The 22,504-nt window shown below is 36.6% G+C and overlaps 1 protein-coding gene across 1 annotated transcript; it reads left to right on the forward strand.

The window, feature by feature from the left end:
* The first annotated feature begins 13,099 nt into the window (after positions 1-13,099).
* LOC127121628 (chaperone protein ClpB3, chloroplastic) lies at positions 13,100-18,017 on the forward strand. Its single transcript, XM_051052087.1, has 10 exons — positions 13,100-13,478; positions 13,665-13,883; positions 14,015-14,252; positions 14,402-14,597; positions 14,792-14,846; positions 15,022-15,172; positions 15,285-15,593; positions 15,971-16,236; positions 16,529-17,455; positions 17,556-18,017. The coding sequence occupies exons 1-10, from the start codon at positions 13,233-13,235 to the stop codon at positions 17,883-17,885; spliced, it is 2,937 nt and encodes a 978-aa protein (XP_050908044.1). The 5' UTR covers positions 13,100-13,232; the 3' UTR covers positions 17,886-18,017.
* The last annotated feature ends 4,487 nt before the right edge of the window (positions 18,018-22,504 follow it).

Genomic DNA, 22,504 nt, shown 5'->3' on the forward strand with positions numbered 1-22,504 from the left:
ATTAATTCTCATCCATTACCATTGACGAACCCTAAATTCCTAGAAGAATAAGATCGGCATGTTGCGATAAGAAGAACGAAGCTACTCCATGAACCCTTAAAGACTCATCAATTCTCGACGAACATTACAGTCACTATCGCCTAGTGGTTCATCCCTAATCTTCAAAAGATTTGATTTTAAAAAAAAATACTTTTTAGTTTATGCATGTTTATGTCTTACTGATTCTTTCTCCATTATATGCCTTTAGATTGACTAAGGTGTGAATATGAAATTTAAGTGTGTCTTGCACCATGAGGGGAATTTACTGAGTTTATGAAGTTAAATTACTACGGTCTTGAGTGTGTTTAACATTGTGACCTGAATTAATGGTCCTACTTTGAAGTATTGAATAGTTTAATGAATTTAGAGTACCAAACTGTAGAAAGCTTGTGGTATTATGACACCATTGATGTAACATCCTAGTTTTTATTAAATTATTTAAGTTAAGTTATTTGTGAATTCTTTGTGATTTATATGTGTATTGTTTAATTATTGTGTCTGAATAGATAAATAAGTGTGATGTGGGTGTGTGATCGTGAGGGGGGTTTAAAGAGTGATTAGAAGTTAGTAGATTTTATTTGGAATTATTTTACTAATTAAAATAATGAGATAAAGGGAAAATAAGAGTTTGTAGAGATATTGAGGACAATGTGGGAATTAAGGAAAAATATGTAAGGGTAAGGTAGGAATATCCTAATGAGGAAATTATGTTTTATTTTAAAAAGAGAGTTAAGAGGAAAAAGTTTTATCAATACGTACAAAAAGTGAAAAGAGACAAAGAGGCAAGAAGAGAGAAAAATATAGGGTAAAGAGAAGAACAAAAGGAGTGCTAGAGCTTTGGGAGAGGAGACCATAGAGATTGTTTGCTTTTGCTGGAATCACAAGGTAAGGGGAGAGAAGAACCTTCAATTAAGGCTTATGTATGAGGGATAAGGTAGAGAAGTCCTTAACCTCTAATAGGGTGTATGATATGGATGGATTCTGATTATATGTGATGTGTGATGAGAATTTTATGTAATTATTGATGAATTCCATGCACTATTCATGACTGATTTTTTTTGTTTTAATACTTGATGTGTTATCCACCATTGTTGCAATTTTGAAGATTTTAGGCATAACCTTAAATTAATGATTTGATGTTTTCATTGTATTGAAATTTTGAATTAACTTGAGATAATTAGGGTATTGCATAGGTTGTAATTTTCTGAGCATTTGGGTTTTTATGGAACCGAAATCGGAGGTTCAGAAGGCCTCCAACGATGAAAAATGTAGAAAAATTATGCATTCTGTCTGCCGCGGTCGTGCTTAGCCTAGGGGGCGCGCTCAGCGCGGGAGCCGATGTTTGCATTTTTTGGTAAAAATCATTTTGGCCATAACTTTGGCTCCGAAAGTTCAAATCGAGTGTCGTTCGAAGCGTTAGAAAGCTAACACATAGAACTATTGCTTAATGTAAGTATTTGAGTTATCTTATGATGATGTTATGATGTTTGAGAATATTAATTATGAAATTCTAGTTAACAGACTTTCGATGTCACACGGGTTGTTATGACATCCAATTCTACGCAGACAAGAATTATGCAGAACTTAAAAAGTAAGTGCAGTAAATAACACGAGGAATTGTTTACCCAATTCGGTCCAACATGACCTACGTCTAGGGGCTACCAAGCCAGGGAGGAAATCCACTATTAGTAGTATTAATTCAGACCTTAAAGCAACTGTTTAACCCTATCACTTAATACCTTCCCAATGCAATTTCAATCTTACACTAAAATCAGAGTTCCTACTCATTCCCCCTCAATCACCTCAGTGATTACAACCTTTAATAAAGATTAAAAACAATTTAGAATTCACACTTCAAACAACTCTTGATTGTGCTTAACAGCTTTAATCAAGATACACAACACTCACGCTTAAAAGCTTAGAGTGACACAACACTTACAACTAAATGAACACCCTATACCAATGCAATCATCTCAGTGATAATAGCTTGGCTTACAAGATACGTCTAATACAAGACACACAACAATACAGCAGTGAAGTATAATGGACAAATAAAATCTTCACGCCTACAACCCCTAGTTCTGAATGAAGGATTGCCATCCTTTTATATTGCAGCACTTGGGCCTTGTACTTGTATTTTCCTGAAATTAAGGTCACGCGAGTTCCCCTAAATTCCACATCTAGGTTACTAACAAATAGGCTATTTGTTAGGTTCATTAATTGTAGCTTAGTTGTTGGTTTCCTGGATTTTAGCTCAGCTGTTGACTTCCTGAAGAATAGCCTGAGAAAAATGCTGAAACAGAAAAACTAAACAACCTACAATTTAGCATATGTTGTCTAGAGTGAACGTCACAACATTTAGTTTGACATCCACAACATAGACCATATGCTAAGTCTGTTATCTTCCTGAAAACAGACTGTACAAAATTTGTTGTACTGTACAGGACCAATCTGTCCATACTTCAGTAACAGCGTACATTCATAAATGTCAAAACATCCAATTTGACATTTACACATAGAGCCTTACATCAGGTCTGTTATCCTCTTGATAAACAGACTGAGCTGCATACTGAAATGTAGCAAAAAACCAATCTGCCTATTGTTCAGTATATGCTGTCAATGATGAATGTCATAACATCCAGTTTGACATTCAGACAGTAGGCCTTATGCCAGGTCTATTATTTCCTTGATAAACAGACTGAAAATAAATACTGAGTTATAGCAGAACACCAACTGTTCTGTTCCTCGGTATCTGCTGACAGGGATGAATGTCATAACATCCAGTTTGACATTCAATAAATCTTGTATTAGCTAAACCTGCAGTATACTACTCAAGTATGTCATGACATCAACCAAGACATCAAAGTACAGCTAGATATTCTAACATACAATGCAGTCAAACAAACATCTCCACAGCATGTCATGACATCAGTCAAGACATTAGAATCCACCTAGTGTTTTACCATACAATGCAGCCAATTAAACATCTACAAACTCCCCCTTTGGCAAATTTTTGGCTAAAACACTTTGGTCTCACAACAGAGTCCATAGCAGCGGAAAACACACATCTAGCAGGAAATTAACCTAGCTAATACACTCAGAGTAGCAACACACTCACACATATGGAAGTTAAATAAAACTTCACATAGCAGCACACATACAGAAGTTAAATAAAAACTTCTAATTGCAACACACATAAAGAAGTTAAATAAAAACTTCTAATTGCAGCACACATAAACACACTCACACTCATAGAAGTGGAACATCAGCTGCAGCACAACCTCTAGATTAGAGGATATTCATTTGCAGCACACATAAACACACTCACACTCATAGAAGTGGAACATCAGCTGCAGCACAACCTCTGGATTAGAGGATCTTGAATATCTGTCTTGAATATCTGTTTAACAAAACAATCTGTTGTCCTGGGGCATCACAGGTGTTACTCCCCCTTTTTGTCAAAAATGTTGCCAAAGCAACACTTTAAATTACAGACCAACATAACATAAACAGAATTACACACACAAATGACAGAATTACAGAAAATGATTTATTCATCGGACTTAGAGTCAGCCTCATCATTAGTGTCATCATCAGAACTGTCCTTCTCCTCACCCTCTGAACTTTGCCTTGCAGCTCCATCTGTAACCTCAACAGCTTCACCAAGCACACCATCATCAGACCTCTCCAACTGGATAATCAGCTTTTCCAAAGTGACCTTCCTAGCCTCCAGCTCTTTGCAAGTCTCTCTGAGTACGGCAATAACAGCAACTTTATCTAGTTGGTTGCCAACACTGGATGTTTCTCCAGTTGTCATGACAATGTCAGGGACATGCTTACCCAGGAACAGTTTGTAATTGAAGGCCAACAGACTCTCTCTTCTTTTCACAAAGTCATTGTCTGTCAAGATGTTTGGGAATTGATTCAGCACAATGCCACATATGAGAGAAGGAAAGGCTATAGGTCCCTTCACACTGAAACTCCCAGCATGTTTCATGGTCTGATCAAAGATGTAGGTTCCATAGTCAAACTTTGCCTTGGTTCCAACAACATAGATGAACTTTCCAAGCATCACACACACAGTTGACTTGTGATTTGTGGGCACCCAGTTGGCAGCTCCAACTTTGTGGAGCATAGCATACTTCACACTGAGTTGGCTGGCCACCAGCTTACCTTTAAGAGGCCACTTCCGGACTTGATTTGCAGTGATGACTTGACAGATTCTGTTGTCAGTCACTTCAAGCTCTGGTTGCACTACATCAGCTCTTCCCAAATACAGATTGATTACTAAGGGAGAGAAGGTCACACACTTGCCTCGCACATAGACCTTTCTTAATTCTCTGGACTTCCCATCTGCACATTCCTCAGACACATTGACAATGAACTCCATCACCAAAGTCTCATAGCACTTTGGGAGTTGAGTCACAGTTCTCATTAGCCCTGCCTCTTTAATAAGGTCCACAATCTCCTTACACTCCAGGGCATTCTGAGCCAGTTCCCTCTCCAAGGCCAGCCTCTTATGATAGACATACTTTCACCTGTTCATGCTAGAGGCAAAATGGAATGATACATTGTCAATAGGTACCTCTGGAACACTAGCAGCCAGCTTGCTAGTGGTTGGCTTCTTCTTAGACAGAGATGTTGTGACATCACATGGGACATCTGAATCAGACTCCACCACAACAGCCTTGGTCTTCATTTTCTTGGGCACCTCTTTGCTCCAAGATTTTGCAGGTCCATGTCCTTTCCTTTTGAGGGAACTCTCTGTCACCTTTTGATTGGGAGAAGTTGTCACATCAACCTCCCTAGTTGGGGACCTTTGCACCACAGTCTTTTTCTCCCTCCTAGTCCTAACCCTTTTTGCTATGCTAGGGACAACTGAGGTCAACAGTTTATTATCAGAGAACTCTTCCAGATTCACTATGTCAGCCTTAGGGTTGTCACTGACATCTTGAGTGACACCGACCTTCTCACCTCTCACATTGTCTAAGGGTTTTTCAATCTTTGAACCCTCATGAGCATCAGGTTGCTCAGCATCGTCAGAAACATTCTTTCTTAAGACGACTGCGTTTTCTTGACATACAACATTATCAGGTATGATAGTGTTCAAGGGAACGGAAACCCCAGGAACATTCTGATTACCAGATAGTATCTTAGTGACAATAGTTGCAATGGAATTATGCACATACCTCGAGCCTTCCCTGGTTGGTTCTTCAAGAGCGATTGCTGAGGAGAATCCGGAGACCGTTTCTTTCGGTCTTCTTGCATGAGAAGAAGTTGTAGCATTGGCAGCAGAATCCTCCCGGTTAGGGTTGCAAGACTCAGTGCTGGGGGATTCGGACAGGGTCGTGTAGGAGGTTGAGTCGGATTGGTGCGACATGATTACTATCTCAGGGGAGAGTTGAACAGTTTCTCTGGGAGAAGGTTTGCAAGATTGAAATTTGAAGCGATGGAATAGGAAACGCTTGTTGCACGAGTAATGTCTATTATTTGTTAACCACTCAGAGTGCACTATTAATTATTTAATAAGTTGACTTACTAAACAGTAACTAACTGACATCATTAGTTGCTATAATTTCTCAGAAGCACACATTCCCTCTTTGCCCCTAACTTTGTCAAACTGAGTAGCATCCAATGTCATGACATTCTGAGTGACATTGTACTCAGTCTGCATCAGGTTCATCCATACCAGTGATGAACACCTGCTACCAGAAGCTAGGTACTTAGCTTCTGCAGAGGACAATGATACACACATCTGTTTATCCCTTGCCACTGCACCGTTTGAATGATGACCAATAGGTGACAATGCCTCACTGCTTTCAATCAGACGTTTTCCACAGTCTGTTCTTTTATCCATAGGCAGATTTGGGATTCCTCTAATTGCTCCCTTGGATATGATCTTCTTCATTCATTTTAAATGAAGTTGTCCAAGTCTTCCATGTCCCAGATTCACTTCCTGCTCTCCCTTGACTAAGGGGCACTTGGAGGAGTAGAGTGAGTCTTTATATTCCCATAGGTAACAGTTATCTTTGGATCTGGCTCCTCTCATCACTTCCTGATTGCAACCATTCAACACCACACATCCTCCAATAGTGAATTTCACATTGAATCCTTGGTCACATAGCTGGCTTATGCTGATGAGATTAGTAGTTAGTCCTTTTACTAACAGCACATTACTCAGTTTTGGAACTTCAGGACAATCCAGCTTACCAACACCCTTGACTTCTCCTTTAGCTCCATCACCAAATGTCACATACCTGGTGAAATGGGGTTGTAGATCCACCAATAGGTTGCTCATCCCAGTCATATGTCTTGAGCAGCCACTATCAAAGTACCAGTCTTGTCTGGTAGATGCCCTTGGAGATGTGTGAGCTAGTTTAGCAACACATTGTTGATTCTCACTAGGGAGATTAAGCTTAGATGCCTGCTGCTTAGGTCTGACTTGAGGTGTCTGATTCGCAGCCCATTTTTGTTTCTTAATGGGGGCATTATGTTTAGAAGCCTTCTGCTTAGGTCTGACTTGAGTGGCCTGGTTAGGATAACCATGCAGCCTGTAGCAGAAGGGTTTTATGTGACCAAATCTACCACAGTAATGACATCTCCATCTCTGAAATTTCTTCTTTTGATGATTACTCATTTTGGTTCCCTGATGTTGAGACATCGGTTGTGACTTCTGCTTGAATTTTTGAACTTCAGCCTTTGATCTTTTGAGTTCAGTTGAAGATTTCTTAGCAAAGCCTAAACCAGACATGGTTCCTGACTTTTGTCCCACCTTTAGAATCTCTTCCAAGGTGTCAGTTCCTTTATTCAACATTCTGATGGATTTAGTCATTTGTTCTAGCTTAGATGTCAGCAAAGATATCTCACCATTCAGACCATCTATGACTTTCAGCTGCTTCTGTTTCTCAGCTTCCAGCTCTTTGATGAGTTTCTTCTGCTTTTCTCCTTGGATACACACTTCTGCACTTTTAACACATAGTTCTTTATATGAAGCAGCAAGTTCATCCAAGGTAAGCTCATCTCCGCTTGAGTCATCATCTGAGGCACAGACACTGGTCAGAGCAGTGATATGTTTGGCAGATTCTCCTTCAGATTCACTATCAGAGTCTCCTTCTGACCAGGTGACAGATAGCCCTTTCTTTTGCATCTTGAGAAAGGCAGGGCATTCAGCTTTAATATGACCATACCCTTCACATCCATGACACTAGATTCCCTTGCCTTGAGTGACCTTTTCTTCATATTTTGACTTTCTACTGATGTCATATGAAGAGTTCTTGACATTAGGTCTACCCTGTTGATCAACCTTCTTTATGAACTTGTTGAACTGTCTTCCAAGCATGGCTATGGCTTCTGAAATGCTTTCATTTCCTCCAATGTTTCCTTCTTCTGAATTCTCTTCAGTATTTGATACAAAAGCTATGCTTTTGTTCTTCTTTTCAGCATCCTCACATAAGCCCATTTCAAAGGTTTGGAGAGAACCAATGAGCTCATCCACCTTCATACTGCAGATCTCCTGAGCCTCTTCTATAGCAGTGACCTTCATGGCAAATCTCTTAGGTAATGACCTGAGAATCTTTCTTACAAGTTTCTCTTAAGCCATTTTTTCACCTAAGCCACCAGAGGTGTTGGCAATTTCAAGAATATTCATGTGGAAGTCATGAATAGTCTCATCCTCTTTCATCCTCAGATTTTCAAACTTGGTGGTCAGCATCTGAAGTTTAGACATCTTCACCTTGGATGTACCTTCATGAGTTATCTTGAGGGTATCCCAAACTTCCTTGGCCAGCTCACAGTGGTGCACCAATCTGAAGATGTTCTTACTTATTCCATTGAACAATGCATTTAAGGCCTTAGAATTTCCAAGGGCTAATGCCTCTTGCTCCTTGTCCCACTCTTCTTCAGGAATTTGTATACTGACTCCATCGTTACCTGTCTTCGTTGGATGTTCCCATCCTTTGTTGACAGCTCTCCAGACTTTGCTATCTAGAGACCTTAAGAAGGCTATCATACGAGGCTTCCAGTCATCATAGTTAGAACCATCCAGCATGGGTGGTCTATTTGAGTGTCCTACATCCTTGTCCATGGTACTAGAAAGTAACTTCCCTAGATCTCACCTAGAAATTAACAGGCAGGGTGCCTGCTCTGATGCCAATTGAAATTCTAGTTAACAGACTTTCGATGTCACACGGGTTGTTATGACATCCAATTCTGCGCAGACAAGAATTATGCAGAACTTAAAAAGTAAGTGCAGTAAATAACACGAGGAATTGTTTACCCAGTTCGGTCCAACATGACCTACGTCTGGGGGCTACCAAGCCAGGGAGGAAATCCACTATTAGTAGTATTAATTCAGACCTTAAACCAACTGTTTAACCCTATCACTTAATACCTACCCAATGCAATTTCAATCTTACACTAAGATCAGAGTTCCTACTCACTCCCCCTCAATCACCTCAGTGATTACAACCTTTAATAAAGATTAAAAACAATTTAGAAGTCACACTTCAAACAACTCTTGATTGTGCTTAACAACTTTAATCAAGATACACAGCACTCACGCTTAAAAGCTTAGAGTGACACAACACTTACAACTCAATGAACACCCTATACCAATGCAATCATCTCAGTGATAATAGCTTGGCTTATAAGATACGTCTAATACAAGACACACAACAATACAACAGTGAAGTATAATGGACAAATAAAATCTTCACGCCTAAAACCCCTAGTTCTGAATGAAGGATTGCCATCCTTTTATATTGCAGCACTTGGGCCTTGTACTTGTATTTTCTTGAAATTAAGGTCACGCGAGTTCCCCTAAATTCCACATCTAGGTTACTAACAAATAGGCTATTTGTTAGGTTCATTAATTGTAGCTTAGTTGTTAGTTTCCTGGATTTTAGCTCAGCTAGGCTATTTGTTAGGTTCATTAATTGTAGCTTAGTTGTTGGTTTCCTGGATTTTAGCTCAGCTGTTGACTTCCTGAAGAATAGCCTGAGAAAAATGCTGAAACAGAAAAACTAAACAACCTACAATTTAGCATATGTTGTCTGGAGTGAACGTCACAACATTTAGTTTGACATCCACAGCATAAACCATATGCTAAGTCTGTTATCTTCCTGAAAACAGACTATACAAAATTTGTTGTACTGTACAGGACCAATCTGTCCATACTTCAGTAACAACGTACATTCATAAATGTCAAAACATCCAATTTGACATTTACACATAGAGCCTTACATCAGGTCTGTTATCCTCTTGATAGGCAGACTGAGTTGCATACTGAAATGTAGCAGAAAACCAATCTGCCTATTGTTCAGTATATGCTATCAATGATGAATGTCATAACATCCAGTTTGACATTCAGACAGTAGGCCTTATGCCAGGTCTTTTATTTCCTTGATAAACAGACTGAAAATAAATACTGAGTTATAGCAAAACACCAACTGTTCTATTCCTCAGTATCTGCTGACAGGGATGAATGTCATAACATCCAGTTTGACATTCAATAAATCCTGTATTAGCTAAACCTGCATTATACTACTCAAGTATGTCATGACATCAGCCAAGACATCAGAGTACAGCTAGATATTCTAACATACAATGCAGTCAAACAAACATCTCCACAGCATGTCATGACATCAGTCAAGACATTAGAATCCAGCTAGTGTTTTACCATACAATGCAGCCAATTAAACATCTACAAATTATAATTGATTAACAATGTAAATGTTGAATATTTATGATGTTGTAAGTTGTAATAAGTATGTGCTATTGTGTGACCATGATAGTTGACTTTGTTGCTATAATGTCAATGATGATTATGATGTTATTGTGTATGATGTCGATGATGATTATGATATTGTTGCGTATGATGTTGATGATGATTATGATGTTGTTGTGTTATGGTGTTGTTGATGTGATTGGTGACTAATAGTTCGAGTAGGGAGGACTATTATTTTTGGGTCAATGCATGCTTAATTTATTGTTAGAAGGGGACTTTAAACATTATGTTATTGTTACATTGACGTGTTTTGATATGTATTTATGATGTCGTTGTTATTGATTAAAGAGGCAAGTTGCAATTCGAGCAGGGTGGATTTGTGACTTGTCCCGAATCCGAGCAGGATGGATTCAGGGTTTGAGTAGGGTGAACCCAGTTTGCTAAGAAACCTTTTGATGATATGGTACCATATGTATATGCATAGAGTTGCATAGTCGAGTTGCATTGTATAATGAGTTATATGCATAATTGTTGAGTTGTGATTGATGAGTTGGTGTGAAAATGTAATTGATATATTGTGATTTGAGATTGTGTAGATTATGCTATGTGATGATATCCTACCTTACAGTATATGCCTGTTATTATTGAATGTGATTTCTTATCCTTTCTGTTTGAATGTTGCCTTTACATGAGCATTGTGCAGATACTCAAGAGTAGAGTCGATGTTGTGAGTGGAAGCTAGCTCCTAGAGCTATTTCTTTTAGTTTCTTTGTTTTATCTTTGGTTATGCTTTGATATGTAACACTAGGGAGTGTTTTCTTTGTTTTAGATTGAGATTTTTAAGAGACAATGTATACTCTCGTATTTTGTGTTTTGGTGTGATAAGCATTTGGAGAAGACTTACGAGTTGATGCTTTTTAATTATGATATGAGATTTATTATGAGATTTAAATTGGTGTATTTTAATTGAGTATTTTTGCTGCAATGATACTCCAAGTGAAGGTGAACATGCGATGACAGGTGTTTCATGTTTATTTAAATTAAGTGTTACATGATCAGCAAATGTGTGTTTCGAGATGTGTAACATCCTATGTGTGAATGTTGTGAAAATATATGATTTAATTATAATTATGCGTTTGGGAAATAAGGTTTTACAATTGACGTCAGTGAAATGATAATTTTGAAAAATGATTTAGGTATCAATAGGATGACAAATATTATACTTATGGCTTGGAATGTGCATTTATATGTTATCCATCCATTGTCATAACCTAAAATAGTTGAAGAGATTCCAAATTCCCTTGAATACAATGTAGGGCTCAATTTAGTTGAGTTATACAATGAAGGATATTATGTTGCAGAGCCCAATATAGCGGAGTTGGATAAATAAGTCAAGTGTGAGGGAGAGAATACTTGTTTGGAAAAAGACAAGTGTGAGAGAGAGACCATATTGTGGAAAATAACATAGAAAAGGACAATTGTGAGGGAGTAACCACTGTATTGGATGAGGAAAACTATGAGGGAGGAACCATTATATTAGAAAGAGACAATCCTGAAGGAGGGACCACTGATGCAGTAGAAGAGAGACTACTAGATTGTAACTCTGATATATATGTGTGACTAGATTGTAACCCATATATAGATGTGAGACTAGATTGTAACGCTGATATAAATGAGGAACTGCATTTTAATGATGAAAGTAATAATGCCAATGAAGATAATGCTTTGAAAATTCATTTTGAAACATTCAGAGAATGATTTTAGTCATGCTAAAAACTTTGTTGATAAAGAAGCAATGTTAGAGAAAGGAAAAGGTGAAGAAAGTTTGGAAGAGAAAAGAGAAAGGGAAGGGAAAGGTAAAGGGAAGAAAAAAAGGAAAAACAAAGAGAAAGGAAACGAGAAAGGCAAGGTTGTAAGACCATTTAAACAACCAAGTCCCACTGAATGTAGTGCATAAGGGAATGCGAACCGAAATGATTATGTGAATGGAGTTGATGAGACATAGATAAATTATAGATGTTTGAGTAACATTGAGGAATACAATAATGTTGAACTATCTAGTGAGTATGATATTGAAGATGAATACAACACTTTAAATCCCAATTTTCAAACTTTTAAGCTTTCTAAAATAATGATGGGTTACAAGTGAAAAGTTAGGGCATATTTTCGTTTCAAAACAAGAATTTCAAGAGGGTGTGAAGACTTATGCTATACAATCTGATAGGAATTTGAATTTTAAGAAAAATGATAACAAGATGATGAAAATGATTTTCAAGGCAGGTTGTCCATGAGAGGTTTATTGTGCAAATTTACCAAAACAAGAAACTTGAAAATTCAGAAAATAATTGATAACCATGAGTTAAGTTACATACATCAAAATGGTTAAACAATAAGATACACACAAATGTGAGAAATAATTCAATCTTAAAGTTGACAAACATAATGGAGAAAATTTAGTATAAATGGAATGTAAGAATCAACAAGACACTAGCATAAAGAGCAAAGTCACTTGTTATTGATATTTTGGATTATTCATTTATGAAACAATATACAAGGATATATGATTTAGGCATGAATTTTAAAGTCAAATCTTAGCTCAATTGTAAAATTGTAAAAGTTACAACTCAAGCATTTTAAGGTGAACCTACATTTTCAAGTACAAATTCATAATAGGATTGGATGGTTGTTTCATAAAGGGTTATTATGGAGTTCAAGACCTAACCGTTATTGGAATGACTCCAATTATCAAATGTTGCCAATAGTATCACTATTAAAATTAACTACTAAATAAATATCTTATATATTTATAGTATAATATTTAATTATTTTATAAATTTAAATATATAATTGTATAGATTAATATATGTTTATCATGAATATTTATATACATATATACTCTTATGATTTTGAGTTTTAAAAGTTTCATAATTTAAAAGTAAAACCAATTTTACTTTTATAAAATTTTAACACTTAAAATAGAATTTAATTTTGATTTTTAAAACCTTTAACCGAAATTTTAAGTTTTGGTTAATTTTTTTATCAAATAATTTAATAATTAAAATATCATATTTTTTCAAAAGTAAACAACAAAAAATCATCCCAACCTAAATTTTAAGTTTTGGTTTAAATTTTTTAATCAAATAGTTTAAAGAATGAAATATCACATTTTTTTAAATGCGAAAAAGTGGAATATTATGAGTTGGCTTAATACAAGTTAATAGGATGATAATTAAATAATAATTCAAATAATAAAAACAGAATTCTATAAAAAAAAAATATATCCATTAAAAAGAGTGTCCACGTGTGTGAACCTAGTTAAGGTTGTGTAGAAACCGAACATACCGAAAAACATGGTCACATTTTTCTAGAACTCTTCAAAAACTGTTTCATGCTTTCAAACTCTCACTCTTGACTATCTCTTCACACGAACAAACTCGCCGCATAATTTGATCGGAGTTTTCATTCTCCGATGATGGCATCAACGACGTCCTTTTCGCGTCTCATACTTCACCACTCTCTTCCAAATTTTCGTAGCGGAAAAAACACTCAATTCTCTCCGCTTCAAGCTTCCCTTACCTCTCAACTGAAACCCACTTCCCTAAAGGCATTAAAATCACTTCCATTGAAGAAAACGGAACCTTTTTCAAATGGGGTTTCGAGAATTAGAAGAAACCCTAAACCCTTCACTGTTCGTTGCGCAGATTCAACTGGAAAGGTATGGATTTTTATAAGAATTTTTATAACATATAACTTGTGCACAAGTATATATTCAAGCTCAGTTTAACTGTGGAAATTGCAATTGTTTGTAATTTAGGTCATTTATGATGCTAATTGTGTCTGGTTGGATTTTCAAAGTATAGTGGTTTGAAACTTTCAATTCTTTTTTTTTATGCAATGGTAGGTTTCACAACAAGAATTCACTGAAATGGCGTGGCAAGCGATTGTGTCTTCGCCAGAAGTGGCGAAGCAGAACAAGCATCAGATTGTGGAGACTGAGCACTTGATGAAAGCTTTATTAGAGCAAAAGAACGGTCTTGCTCGTCGAATTTTTTCCAAGGTTGGAGTCGATAACACTCGGCTTTTGGAAGCTACCGATAAGCACATTCAGCGCCAGCCCAAGGTGATTATGGTTATATCCATATTTTTCTTTCAATTTCCTTTATAGGCATGTTTTTTATTCGAAAAAGTTAAGACCTAATTAGGAAATTAGGAATTGTATTGAAGTTTACAATTCATATTCAATTATGTTAGGTACTAGGGGAATCCGCCGGTTCAATGTTGGGGCGTGATTTGGAGGCATTGATTCAAAGAGCCAGGGATTTCAAGAAAGAATATGGGGACTCATTTGTATCAGTTGAGCATTTGGTTCTTGGTTTTGCCCAAGATCGGCGATTTGGGAAGATATTGTTTAGAGATTTTCAAATATCTCAGCAATCTCTAAAAACTGCTATAGAGTCCGTAAGGGGACGCCAATCAGTTATCGATCAAGGTCATTTATTATTTGTCTTCTCTTTATATTAGTTACTACTCATGGAAAGACGTAATATGTCCGTCTGTCCGCCTTTTCAATATTTCTATATTTATATCGTATCTTTTAAATATCCTATAGTACTTAAGCTCAACTTAAATTTGTTATAGATCCTGAAGGAAAGTATGAAGCGTTGGAAAAATACGGGAAAGATTTGACAGCAATGGCGAAAGCAGGAAAACTTGACCCTGTCATAGGAAGAGATGATGAAATACGCAGGTGCATTCAAATTCTCTCCAGGAGAACAAAGAACAACCCTGTGCTAATTGGTGAGCCTGGTGTTGGAAAGACTGCAATTTCTGAAGGGTAATAAGTTCTTAGGTCTTCCTCCTCTCCTAAATGTTGATCTGTGTTTGAAAATTTTTGTTCAACATTTTTATTGTTTCGTAAATTTTTTAGCATGAGAAGGTTATATACTTGCTCGTACCTTGTATGGATGCTTTTGTTAATTTTTTCTTTAATAAGTTCTGCACATTGACCTAACTCTACGATTCATACAGACTTGCTCAAAGAATTGTTCAAGGAGATGTCCCTCAAGCTTTGATGAACCGAAGGGTATATGCTTTGTCCAATTAGACTATTCTAATATTCTTGATAACACCGAAAATAGAAGAAAAAGAGACAATAGTGGTGACAATTAGCACTGTAAATTTTGTCTTGTTTTGTTCTCCTTCTTGAATTATGTATCGGCCAGAGTTGATGCAAAGTTGATCCACTATGATTTTTTCAGCTTATATCTCTTGATATGGGTGCACTTATTGCTGGAGCGAAATATCGGGGAGAATTTGAGGATAGACTGAAAGCCGTTCTCAAAGAAGTTACAGAATCTGATGGTCAGACTATACTTTTCATTGATGAGATCCATACAGTTGTTGGCGCAGGTAATGACCCTTAAAGCATCGCATCTGTTTGTAGTTAATGCCTGTAAATGACGATTTATAGTTAACTTATGGATGCTGAATTTGAATTCAACTATAATCGATTATATGCTAGGTGCTACAAATGGTGCTATGGATGCTGGTAATCTCTTAAAGCCTATGCTTGGTCGAGGGGAGCTACGGTGTATTGGTGCAACAACATTAGATGAGTTTCGGAAGTATATTGAGAAGGATCCTGCACTAGAACGCCGTTTTCAGCAAGTTTATGTCGACCAACCTTCTGTTGAAAATACCATTTCAATACTAAGGGGGCTGCGGGAAAGATATGAGTTGCATCATGGAGTTCGCATTTCTGACACTGCACTTGTAGATGCTGCGATTCTCTCAGATCGATACATAAGTGGGAGGTTTTTGCCGGACAAAGGTAGTAACTACTCTTAAAGAATAATAACTTCTGTAGCACAAACACCTCTGTAAAAGGGTGTGTCATTGTTCGTGTTGGACGACACCGACACTTGTGATTACGTTCAACTTATTCATTTTTTCAAATTATTACCGGTGTCGACGTGTTAGTGTCGGTGCGGTGTCCTTGCTTCATAGATAAAAACTCTTATATTGAACTAAGATTGGGAAATTTCATTTTTTTTAAGAAAATAGTAATTACAATTATATTCTTAGGATAGGATGCATCCCGAGTTTAATAGGAATGTGATCTGGATTTTCGGTTAGCACATTTTCTGACGGATTTAAGCATCGACAATGCTCATAAAGTTCTAACTACTAGATATTTATAAATTGCAGCTATTGATTTGGTCGACGAAGCGGCTGCTAAACTGAAAATGGAAATCACTTCTAAGCCTACTGCACTTGATGAGATCAATAGGTCAGTTTTGAAGCTAGAGATGGAGAGGCTATCGCTCATGAATGATACCGACAAGGCTTCTAAAGATAGGTTAAACCGTCTTGAGACAGAGCTCTCTCTCCTAAAAGTGAAACAGGATGAGCTGACTCAGCAATGGGAGCATGAAAAGTCTGTAATGACCCGTCTTCAGTCAATCAAAGAAGAGGTGTGTAATCATATTTTTATTGCTTTTGCTAAAAGTTCTCTTATTTTGTTATTTAAACCTGATCTATGAAGCACAAACACCACATGACACCGATACTGACATGTCGACACCAGTACTAATTTGAAAAAATGAATAAATTAAATCTAATCACAAGTGTCAGTGTCGGTTTCGGACACCAACATTGACACGGACACACATTTTTCAGAGGTGTCGGTGCTATAGAGAACATGATTGTTCTTTATTGAAACATGAATATGTTATTCTGATCATTTCCACGGATTTATATATGCAGATAGATAGGGTAAACCTTGAGATCATACAGGCTGAGCGGGAGTATGATCTTAATCGTGCTGCCGAATTAAAGTACGGCAGTCTAAATGCTTTGCAACGACAACTTGAGAGTGCAGAGAAGGAGTTACATGATTATATGAGCTCTGGTAAGTCTATGTTGAGAGAGGAAGTTACCGGGAATGATATCGGTGAAATTGTAAGCAAGTGGACTGGTATTCCAATTTCTAAACTTCAACAATCAGAGAGGGAGAAGTTGTTATATTTAGAGGACGAACTCCATAAGCGTGTTATAGGTCAAGATCCTGCTGTCAAGGCGGTATCCGAAGCGATCCAACGTTCCAGAGCAGGTCTTTCAGATCCCCATCGTCCGATTGCTAGCTTTATGTTCATGGGCCCTACGGGTGTAGGAAAGACTGAGCTAGCCAAAGCCCTTGCTTCCTACATGTTCAATACAGAAGAAGCACTTGTGCGAATTGATATGAGTGAGTACATGGAAAAGCATACGGTTTCAAGATTGATCGGTGCCCCTCCTGGATACGTTGGGTACGAAGAGGGAGGGCAACTAACAGAAACAGTTCGTCGAAGACCATATGCAGTTATTTTATTCGACGAGATTGAAAAGGCACACTCAGATGTTTTCAATGTTTTCCTTCAAATTTTGGACGACGGAAGAGTAACCGATTCACAGGGCCGCACAGTAAGTTTTACCAACACTGTCATCATCATGACCTCAAATGTTGGATCACAGTACATTCTCAACACAGATGATGACACTACACCAAAAGATTTAGCATATGAAACCATAAAGAGGCGTGTAATGGATGCTGCAAGATCAATTTTCCGCCCCGAGTTCATGAATAGAGTTGACGAGTATATTGTTTTCAGGCCTCTTGACCGTGACCAAATAAGTAGCATTGTCAGGTTACAGGTAATTTTCTCCTCGATTTTATATATTTCATTCTAGTCCTCGATATTTTAATTCCTATAGTATATGCAGAAGACTCACTTTTTTATGTTCATTATTGCAGTTGGAGCGTGTGCAGAAGAGAGTTGCAGACCGCAAGATGAAAATCCAAGTAACAGAAGCCGCTATTCAACTTCTTGCAAGTTTAGGGTACGATCCGAACTACGGTGCTAGGCCGGTGAAGCGAGTGATTCAACAAAATGTGGAGAATGAACTTGCAAAGGGTATTCTTAGAGGAGAATTTAAGGAAGAGGACACAATTTTAGTCGACACGGAAGTCACGGTACTTGCCAATGGTCAACTTCCTCAGCAAAAGCTGGTTTTTAGGAGGGTTGAAGTTGATTCAGAGTCTAGTGCTAAAAACAGCAGGGAAAGCTTTCAACAAACTCTATGAAGACATTTTAATGTTTTTCTTTATATCTACACATGCCAAGTTTACTCAAATTTTGTGTATAGCTTGCATATAGTTTACAGGTATTCATATATTAATATTTATTGGTTAATATAAATTATCATACTTGAGAAAGTATAGTTCAAGGTGCAATATTTTTAATTTCATGGAAACAGTATGTGAAGCGACATGTATTTTATCACATGTTAGAAATTTTGATATTAGAGGGAAAGTTATGCTTACTACAAAGAAATATGAAAAAAGATTTAAGTAATGTTTGATTTTGTCAATGGTGATCAATTTGATTGACATATTATCTTCTACGGATAATGTCATAACATGTAATAGTATGTATCTAAATGGTCAAATATAAATATTGTCTAGATAGTTCATCAAGAAAATACATTTTTCAAGGAGCAAATATGTCTAGGGAATTTCACATTTTTCAAGGAGCAAATATGTCTAGGGAATTTCTTATCTCATCATGGGTGAAAAAAATCATATAGAAAACTCAATATACTTTAGATTTCGGAGATGTATTTTCGAATACATTTATTTTAAATTAAAACGTTAACTGATCCGGAGATACATTTTCGAAATATTTTAAAACACACCCATGCATCACTCGTTTAAAAGTTCATTTTAAATATTTATTGATTCGGAGATGCGTCTTTGTTTGGGTTTACGGAGATGCATCTTCGTAACTTATCTGAATAATGTTCGTTAATTTAATTTTATGGTTATCCTGATGAAAATGACGATTTATAAATGTTAAGGCCTTTGTTATGTGATGAATATTAAATCATGCAATCAATATGTAAAAAATGACATATAAATACAAATGGTCAAAGTAAGTCATCAATCGATACACAATGAAGTTGAAATACACAATAAAGTTGAAATAAGTCAAATTAAAATACAATCAATAATAATTTTAAAATACAAATACATTTAACTATTGCGTATGTTGGACTAGAGCTCCTCAGACTCCTCAGCCCCCAGTCCTCTGACGTTAGTTCTGTACATCGGTGTCTCTCGTGCCTCCGTCATGATAATATCTAGGATCTCCCTCACCTTAGAACCATCACGAAAGATACCTCTATCAATGCATGCCTACGTAATCTTCACAATTCAACGACATCTAGGTAAGACATCATGAGAATGATCTAATTGTGTCTTCTCCTCTTCTAGTATCTAGTGATGAGCTAACCTTGGTGGATTTCCTAGAGCATCCTACACCATATACGGATGTGACACCCTAAAAAACCACATGATGTACTCGTCGACATAACTCCAACCGCTCTCAGTTATGGTACTCTATGTCTCCTCCGATATCAGATAACTAAGATAATCATCAAACATGACATTCATATCTTTACGTGTCATAGCAGAATGAGCAGAGACAACAGAGTATCTAGGAATAGTCTGAATGTAGTTGAACTGTCTCATGACGCGCTTAGGCAGATAAGGAAATGTCAGTCGTGAACCACAAGCCAACCATCCTGAGTATAGCATGATGTCGTCAAATGGTTGCGTGTCACAGTGATCGACATGGTTGTTAAAGTGCATATCCTCGGCTACTAAGCAATCAAGATACACTCGAAACGACTCTATCGCCTAGTAACCTCTGAGCGGGAAAATGCAGAAGCACGCGACATATCCTCAGTATAGCTCGGTACACACGATCAACCGGAGATGCGTGGGAAGTGTTGAAGGATCCAAGCCTGAAAAGTGTTGGAACACACGAATCATCAATAAAGGCGTTACAAAAATATAATGAAAATGACACACAAACACTAAAAGACCAATAAATATTATCGTCATAAGTGTGATGCTTCCTGTCACCTGCTTCGTCTTCCACCTACAACCCACAGATAACTTAGAGTACAAGTAGACCAAACAAGTCCCCCCCCCCCCCCCCCCCCCCGAGATACAAATGTCATATTCAAGCAAGTATTCTTTAGATTTAGACTTGTTAACACTCATTTTCTAATGTCATCAATAACCATGTCGATTGGATGATCACAATGGATTCTCCATTCTCGAGGAAGATTACTTTGATTTTATTTTGTTGAATGATTTCCTCTTTATGTTCCAATTGATCAACTTTATCATCTTTATGAATCTCTTCCGTAGGTACTTCTAAAATATCATCATCATAAAAAAAAACTATATCCTTCTTAGAGGGGTTAGATTCATCAAAGGATGCATGCGTAGATTTGTCAATAGTTAAAGTTCTTTTATTATAAATTCTATATCCCTTATTTGAGAGATAGTAACCAAGAAAGGTACCTTTGTCGGATTTCTCGTCAAACTTACCAAGATTGTCTTTATCATTGTTGAGGACAAATCACTTACATCCAAAAATATGAAAGTGAGTTATGTTTGGCTTTCTTCCCTTGAAGAGTTCATATGGAATATTTTTCAAGATTGGCCTGATGATAACCTGATTGCTTACATAACATGTCGTACCAACCACATCCTTCCAAAAATACTATGGTAGATTTGAGTCACTTAACATGGTTCTTGCAAGTTCAACTAGGGATCGGTTCTTTCTTTCAACTAATCCATTTTGTTGAAGATTCATTGGTGCTTAAAAATTATGAAAGATGCCATTTTCCTACACACAAAAAAACTCTTCAAATGATGCATTTGGAATTCTCCATCATAGTCACTTCTTATTGATGAAATCCTCAAGGATTTTTCATTTTTTCCTTGCTTTGCGTACTTCTTGAATGCCTTGGAAGCGTCTCCTTTATGTATTAAAAATAATGTCCAAGAATATCTAAAAGATCATCGACAATAACTAAGGAATATACATTACCTCTAAAGCTTCTTGTCCTCAATGAACCAAACAAGTCCATGTGCAACAATTGAAGTGGCCTTTTAGTTGTTACCACATTCTTTGGCTTGAAAGTTTATTTGGTTTGATTTCCTTTTTGACAAGTATCACATAATTAATCTTTGAAATTATTCATCTTTGGTAAACCAATAACAAGATCATGTTTGACTAACTTGTTTAAATGTTTCATATGTATATGGGAAATTCTCTTATCACTACTACAAGTAATGCTTTTAGCGTTGCACGTGAAAAAGATGTAACCTCGGATACTGAGGAAACATAACGAAGGGCGTCATGAAAAATGCACACTTTACCTCCCAGTTTTAAAAAAAGCGATGGGTATGTGATAAGGTCATGGGTTCGATCCCCGGGGAGATCTTTTTGGAATTTTGAATGTAAGTGATTTGTAGTTCCTTTTAGTTTTTTGTATTTGCGTTTTGTTAAATACCAGTTGTATCTTTCACTGCCTTTTTGGCGTTTTCAATGAAAATATGTTTGCTTCTCTTTAAGTTATTTTTTTATCTTGTCTATGTCTTTTTTATTGATGACAAAGGGGGAGAAAATATAACGTATCTAAGAGGAAGAATTAGTGTTTTATTTTGTTATCTAAATTCCTTAATTAAGAATCCAAATATTGATTAATGTTTTCTGCTAACAACTACTTCAAAAAAGAGTTTGTTAAGTGTTTTACAGGGTTATATCTCAAGAATCATAATGGTTAATCAAACATCTGAAGTTATCATGAAGTATCAAAGATCAGAATATAAGTTATCAGTTTCTGATGAAATGATCTTCTATCTGAGTTTGTATACCTTCATGCTGATGATTGGATATCCGATTCAAGGAACTAATATTCATGTTCTGAACCTAGAACATTGAGTACTTAGCATCAAAGTGCTTCTAAAAATTTCTTTCTGAAAATCATGGAATTGAAATCCAATTATAAGGAAGAATTTCTTCTATAGTAATCAGACTTGAAAAGTCAAGGTTCTTATAAGAATACCAGCTCGTTTAAGAAGATAACCAGCTCTAAAATTTCTTCAAAAGAACTCAACAAAGCTTCTGAAGTGAAGCTTATCAGAATGATGATGATATCAAACCAGTGCTTTGGGTAACATCAATCAACTTTTGAAGATAAACCAGATGCTGACTGGAAATTCACTCTAGTATTTCAAAAAAGGTTAATCAGGAAAGTGCTCTTTCATTCTGATTTTATCTTTATAGGATTAAACATCTCAGGGGGAGCTTTGTGCTTTTATAAGATGTATTCTACTGTGATTACCCTGTACAAAACTGTTATCAAAATACATGTGTTGTCATCATCAAAAGGGGGGAGATTGTTAGAACAATATTTGGTTCTACATCTATACCTTGAGTTTTGATAATAACATATTGTATTTGTGTGAGAATAATTTTGGTACCCTAATGGTTTTTTATTGTTTAGCTTTAATAGCCAGCTCTGGTTCTGAATATATGATGTGCAACGTCATCAGTTTCTGAACTATGTGTTCTAAATCCGCTTTTGCGTCAGCTATTAGAAGTTCTGAAAGATGTTCAATATTGTTGCTGCAATATTCTTTCTGCTTCTGTGCTGATTCACTCTTGAGAAGCTTATGACAAAACACTATGTTGTTGTTGCAATATTCTCTGAGCTCTTGCTTCTGGATGTGACTCTGATCACCAAACTTCTGAAGAATGGAAAGCTTCTGAAGTTGTGTTATATAGCTGAAGATTCTGAAGATCTCAAGTTAGACGATTGAAGTTATCAAGGTTCTGACTG

Source organism: Lathyrus oleraceus, chromosome 1 (genome assembly GCF_024323335.1).
Source record: "Lathyrus oleraceus cultivar Zhongwan6 chromosome 1, CAAS_Psat_ZW6_1.0, whole genome shotgun sequence".
In the NCBI taxonomy this organism is placed as follows: Eukaryota; Viridiplantae; Streptophyta; class Magnoliopsida; order Fabales; family Fabaceae; genus Lathyrus; species Lathyrus oleraceus.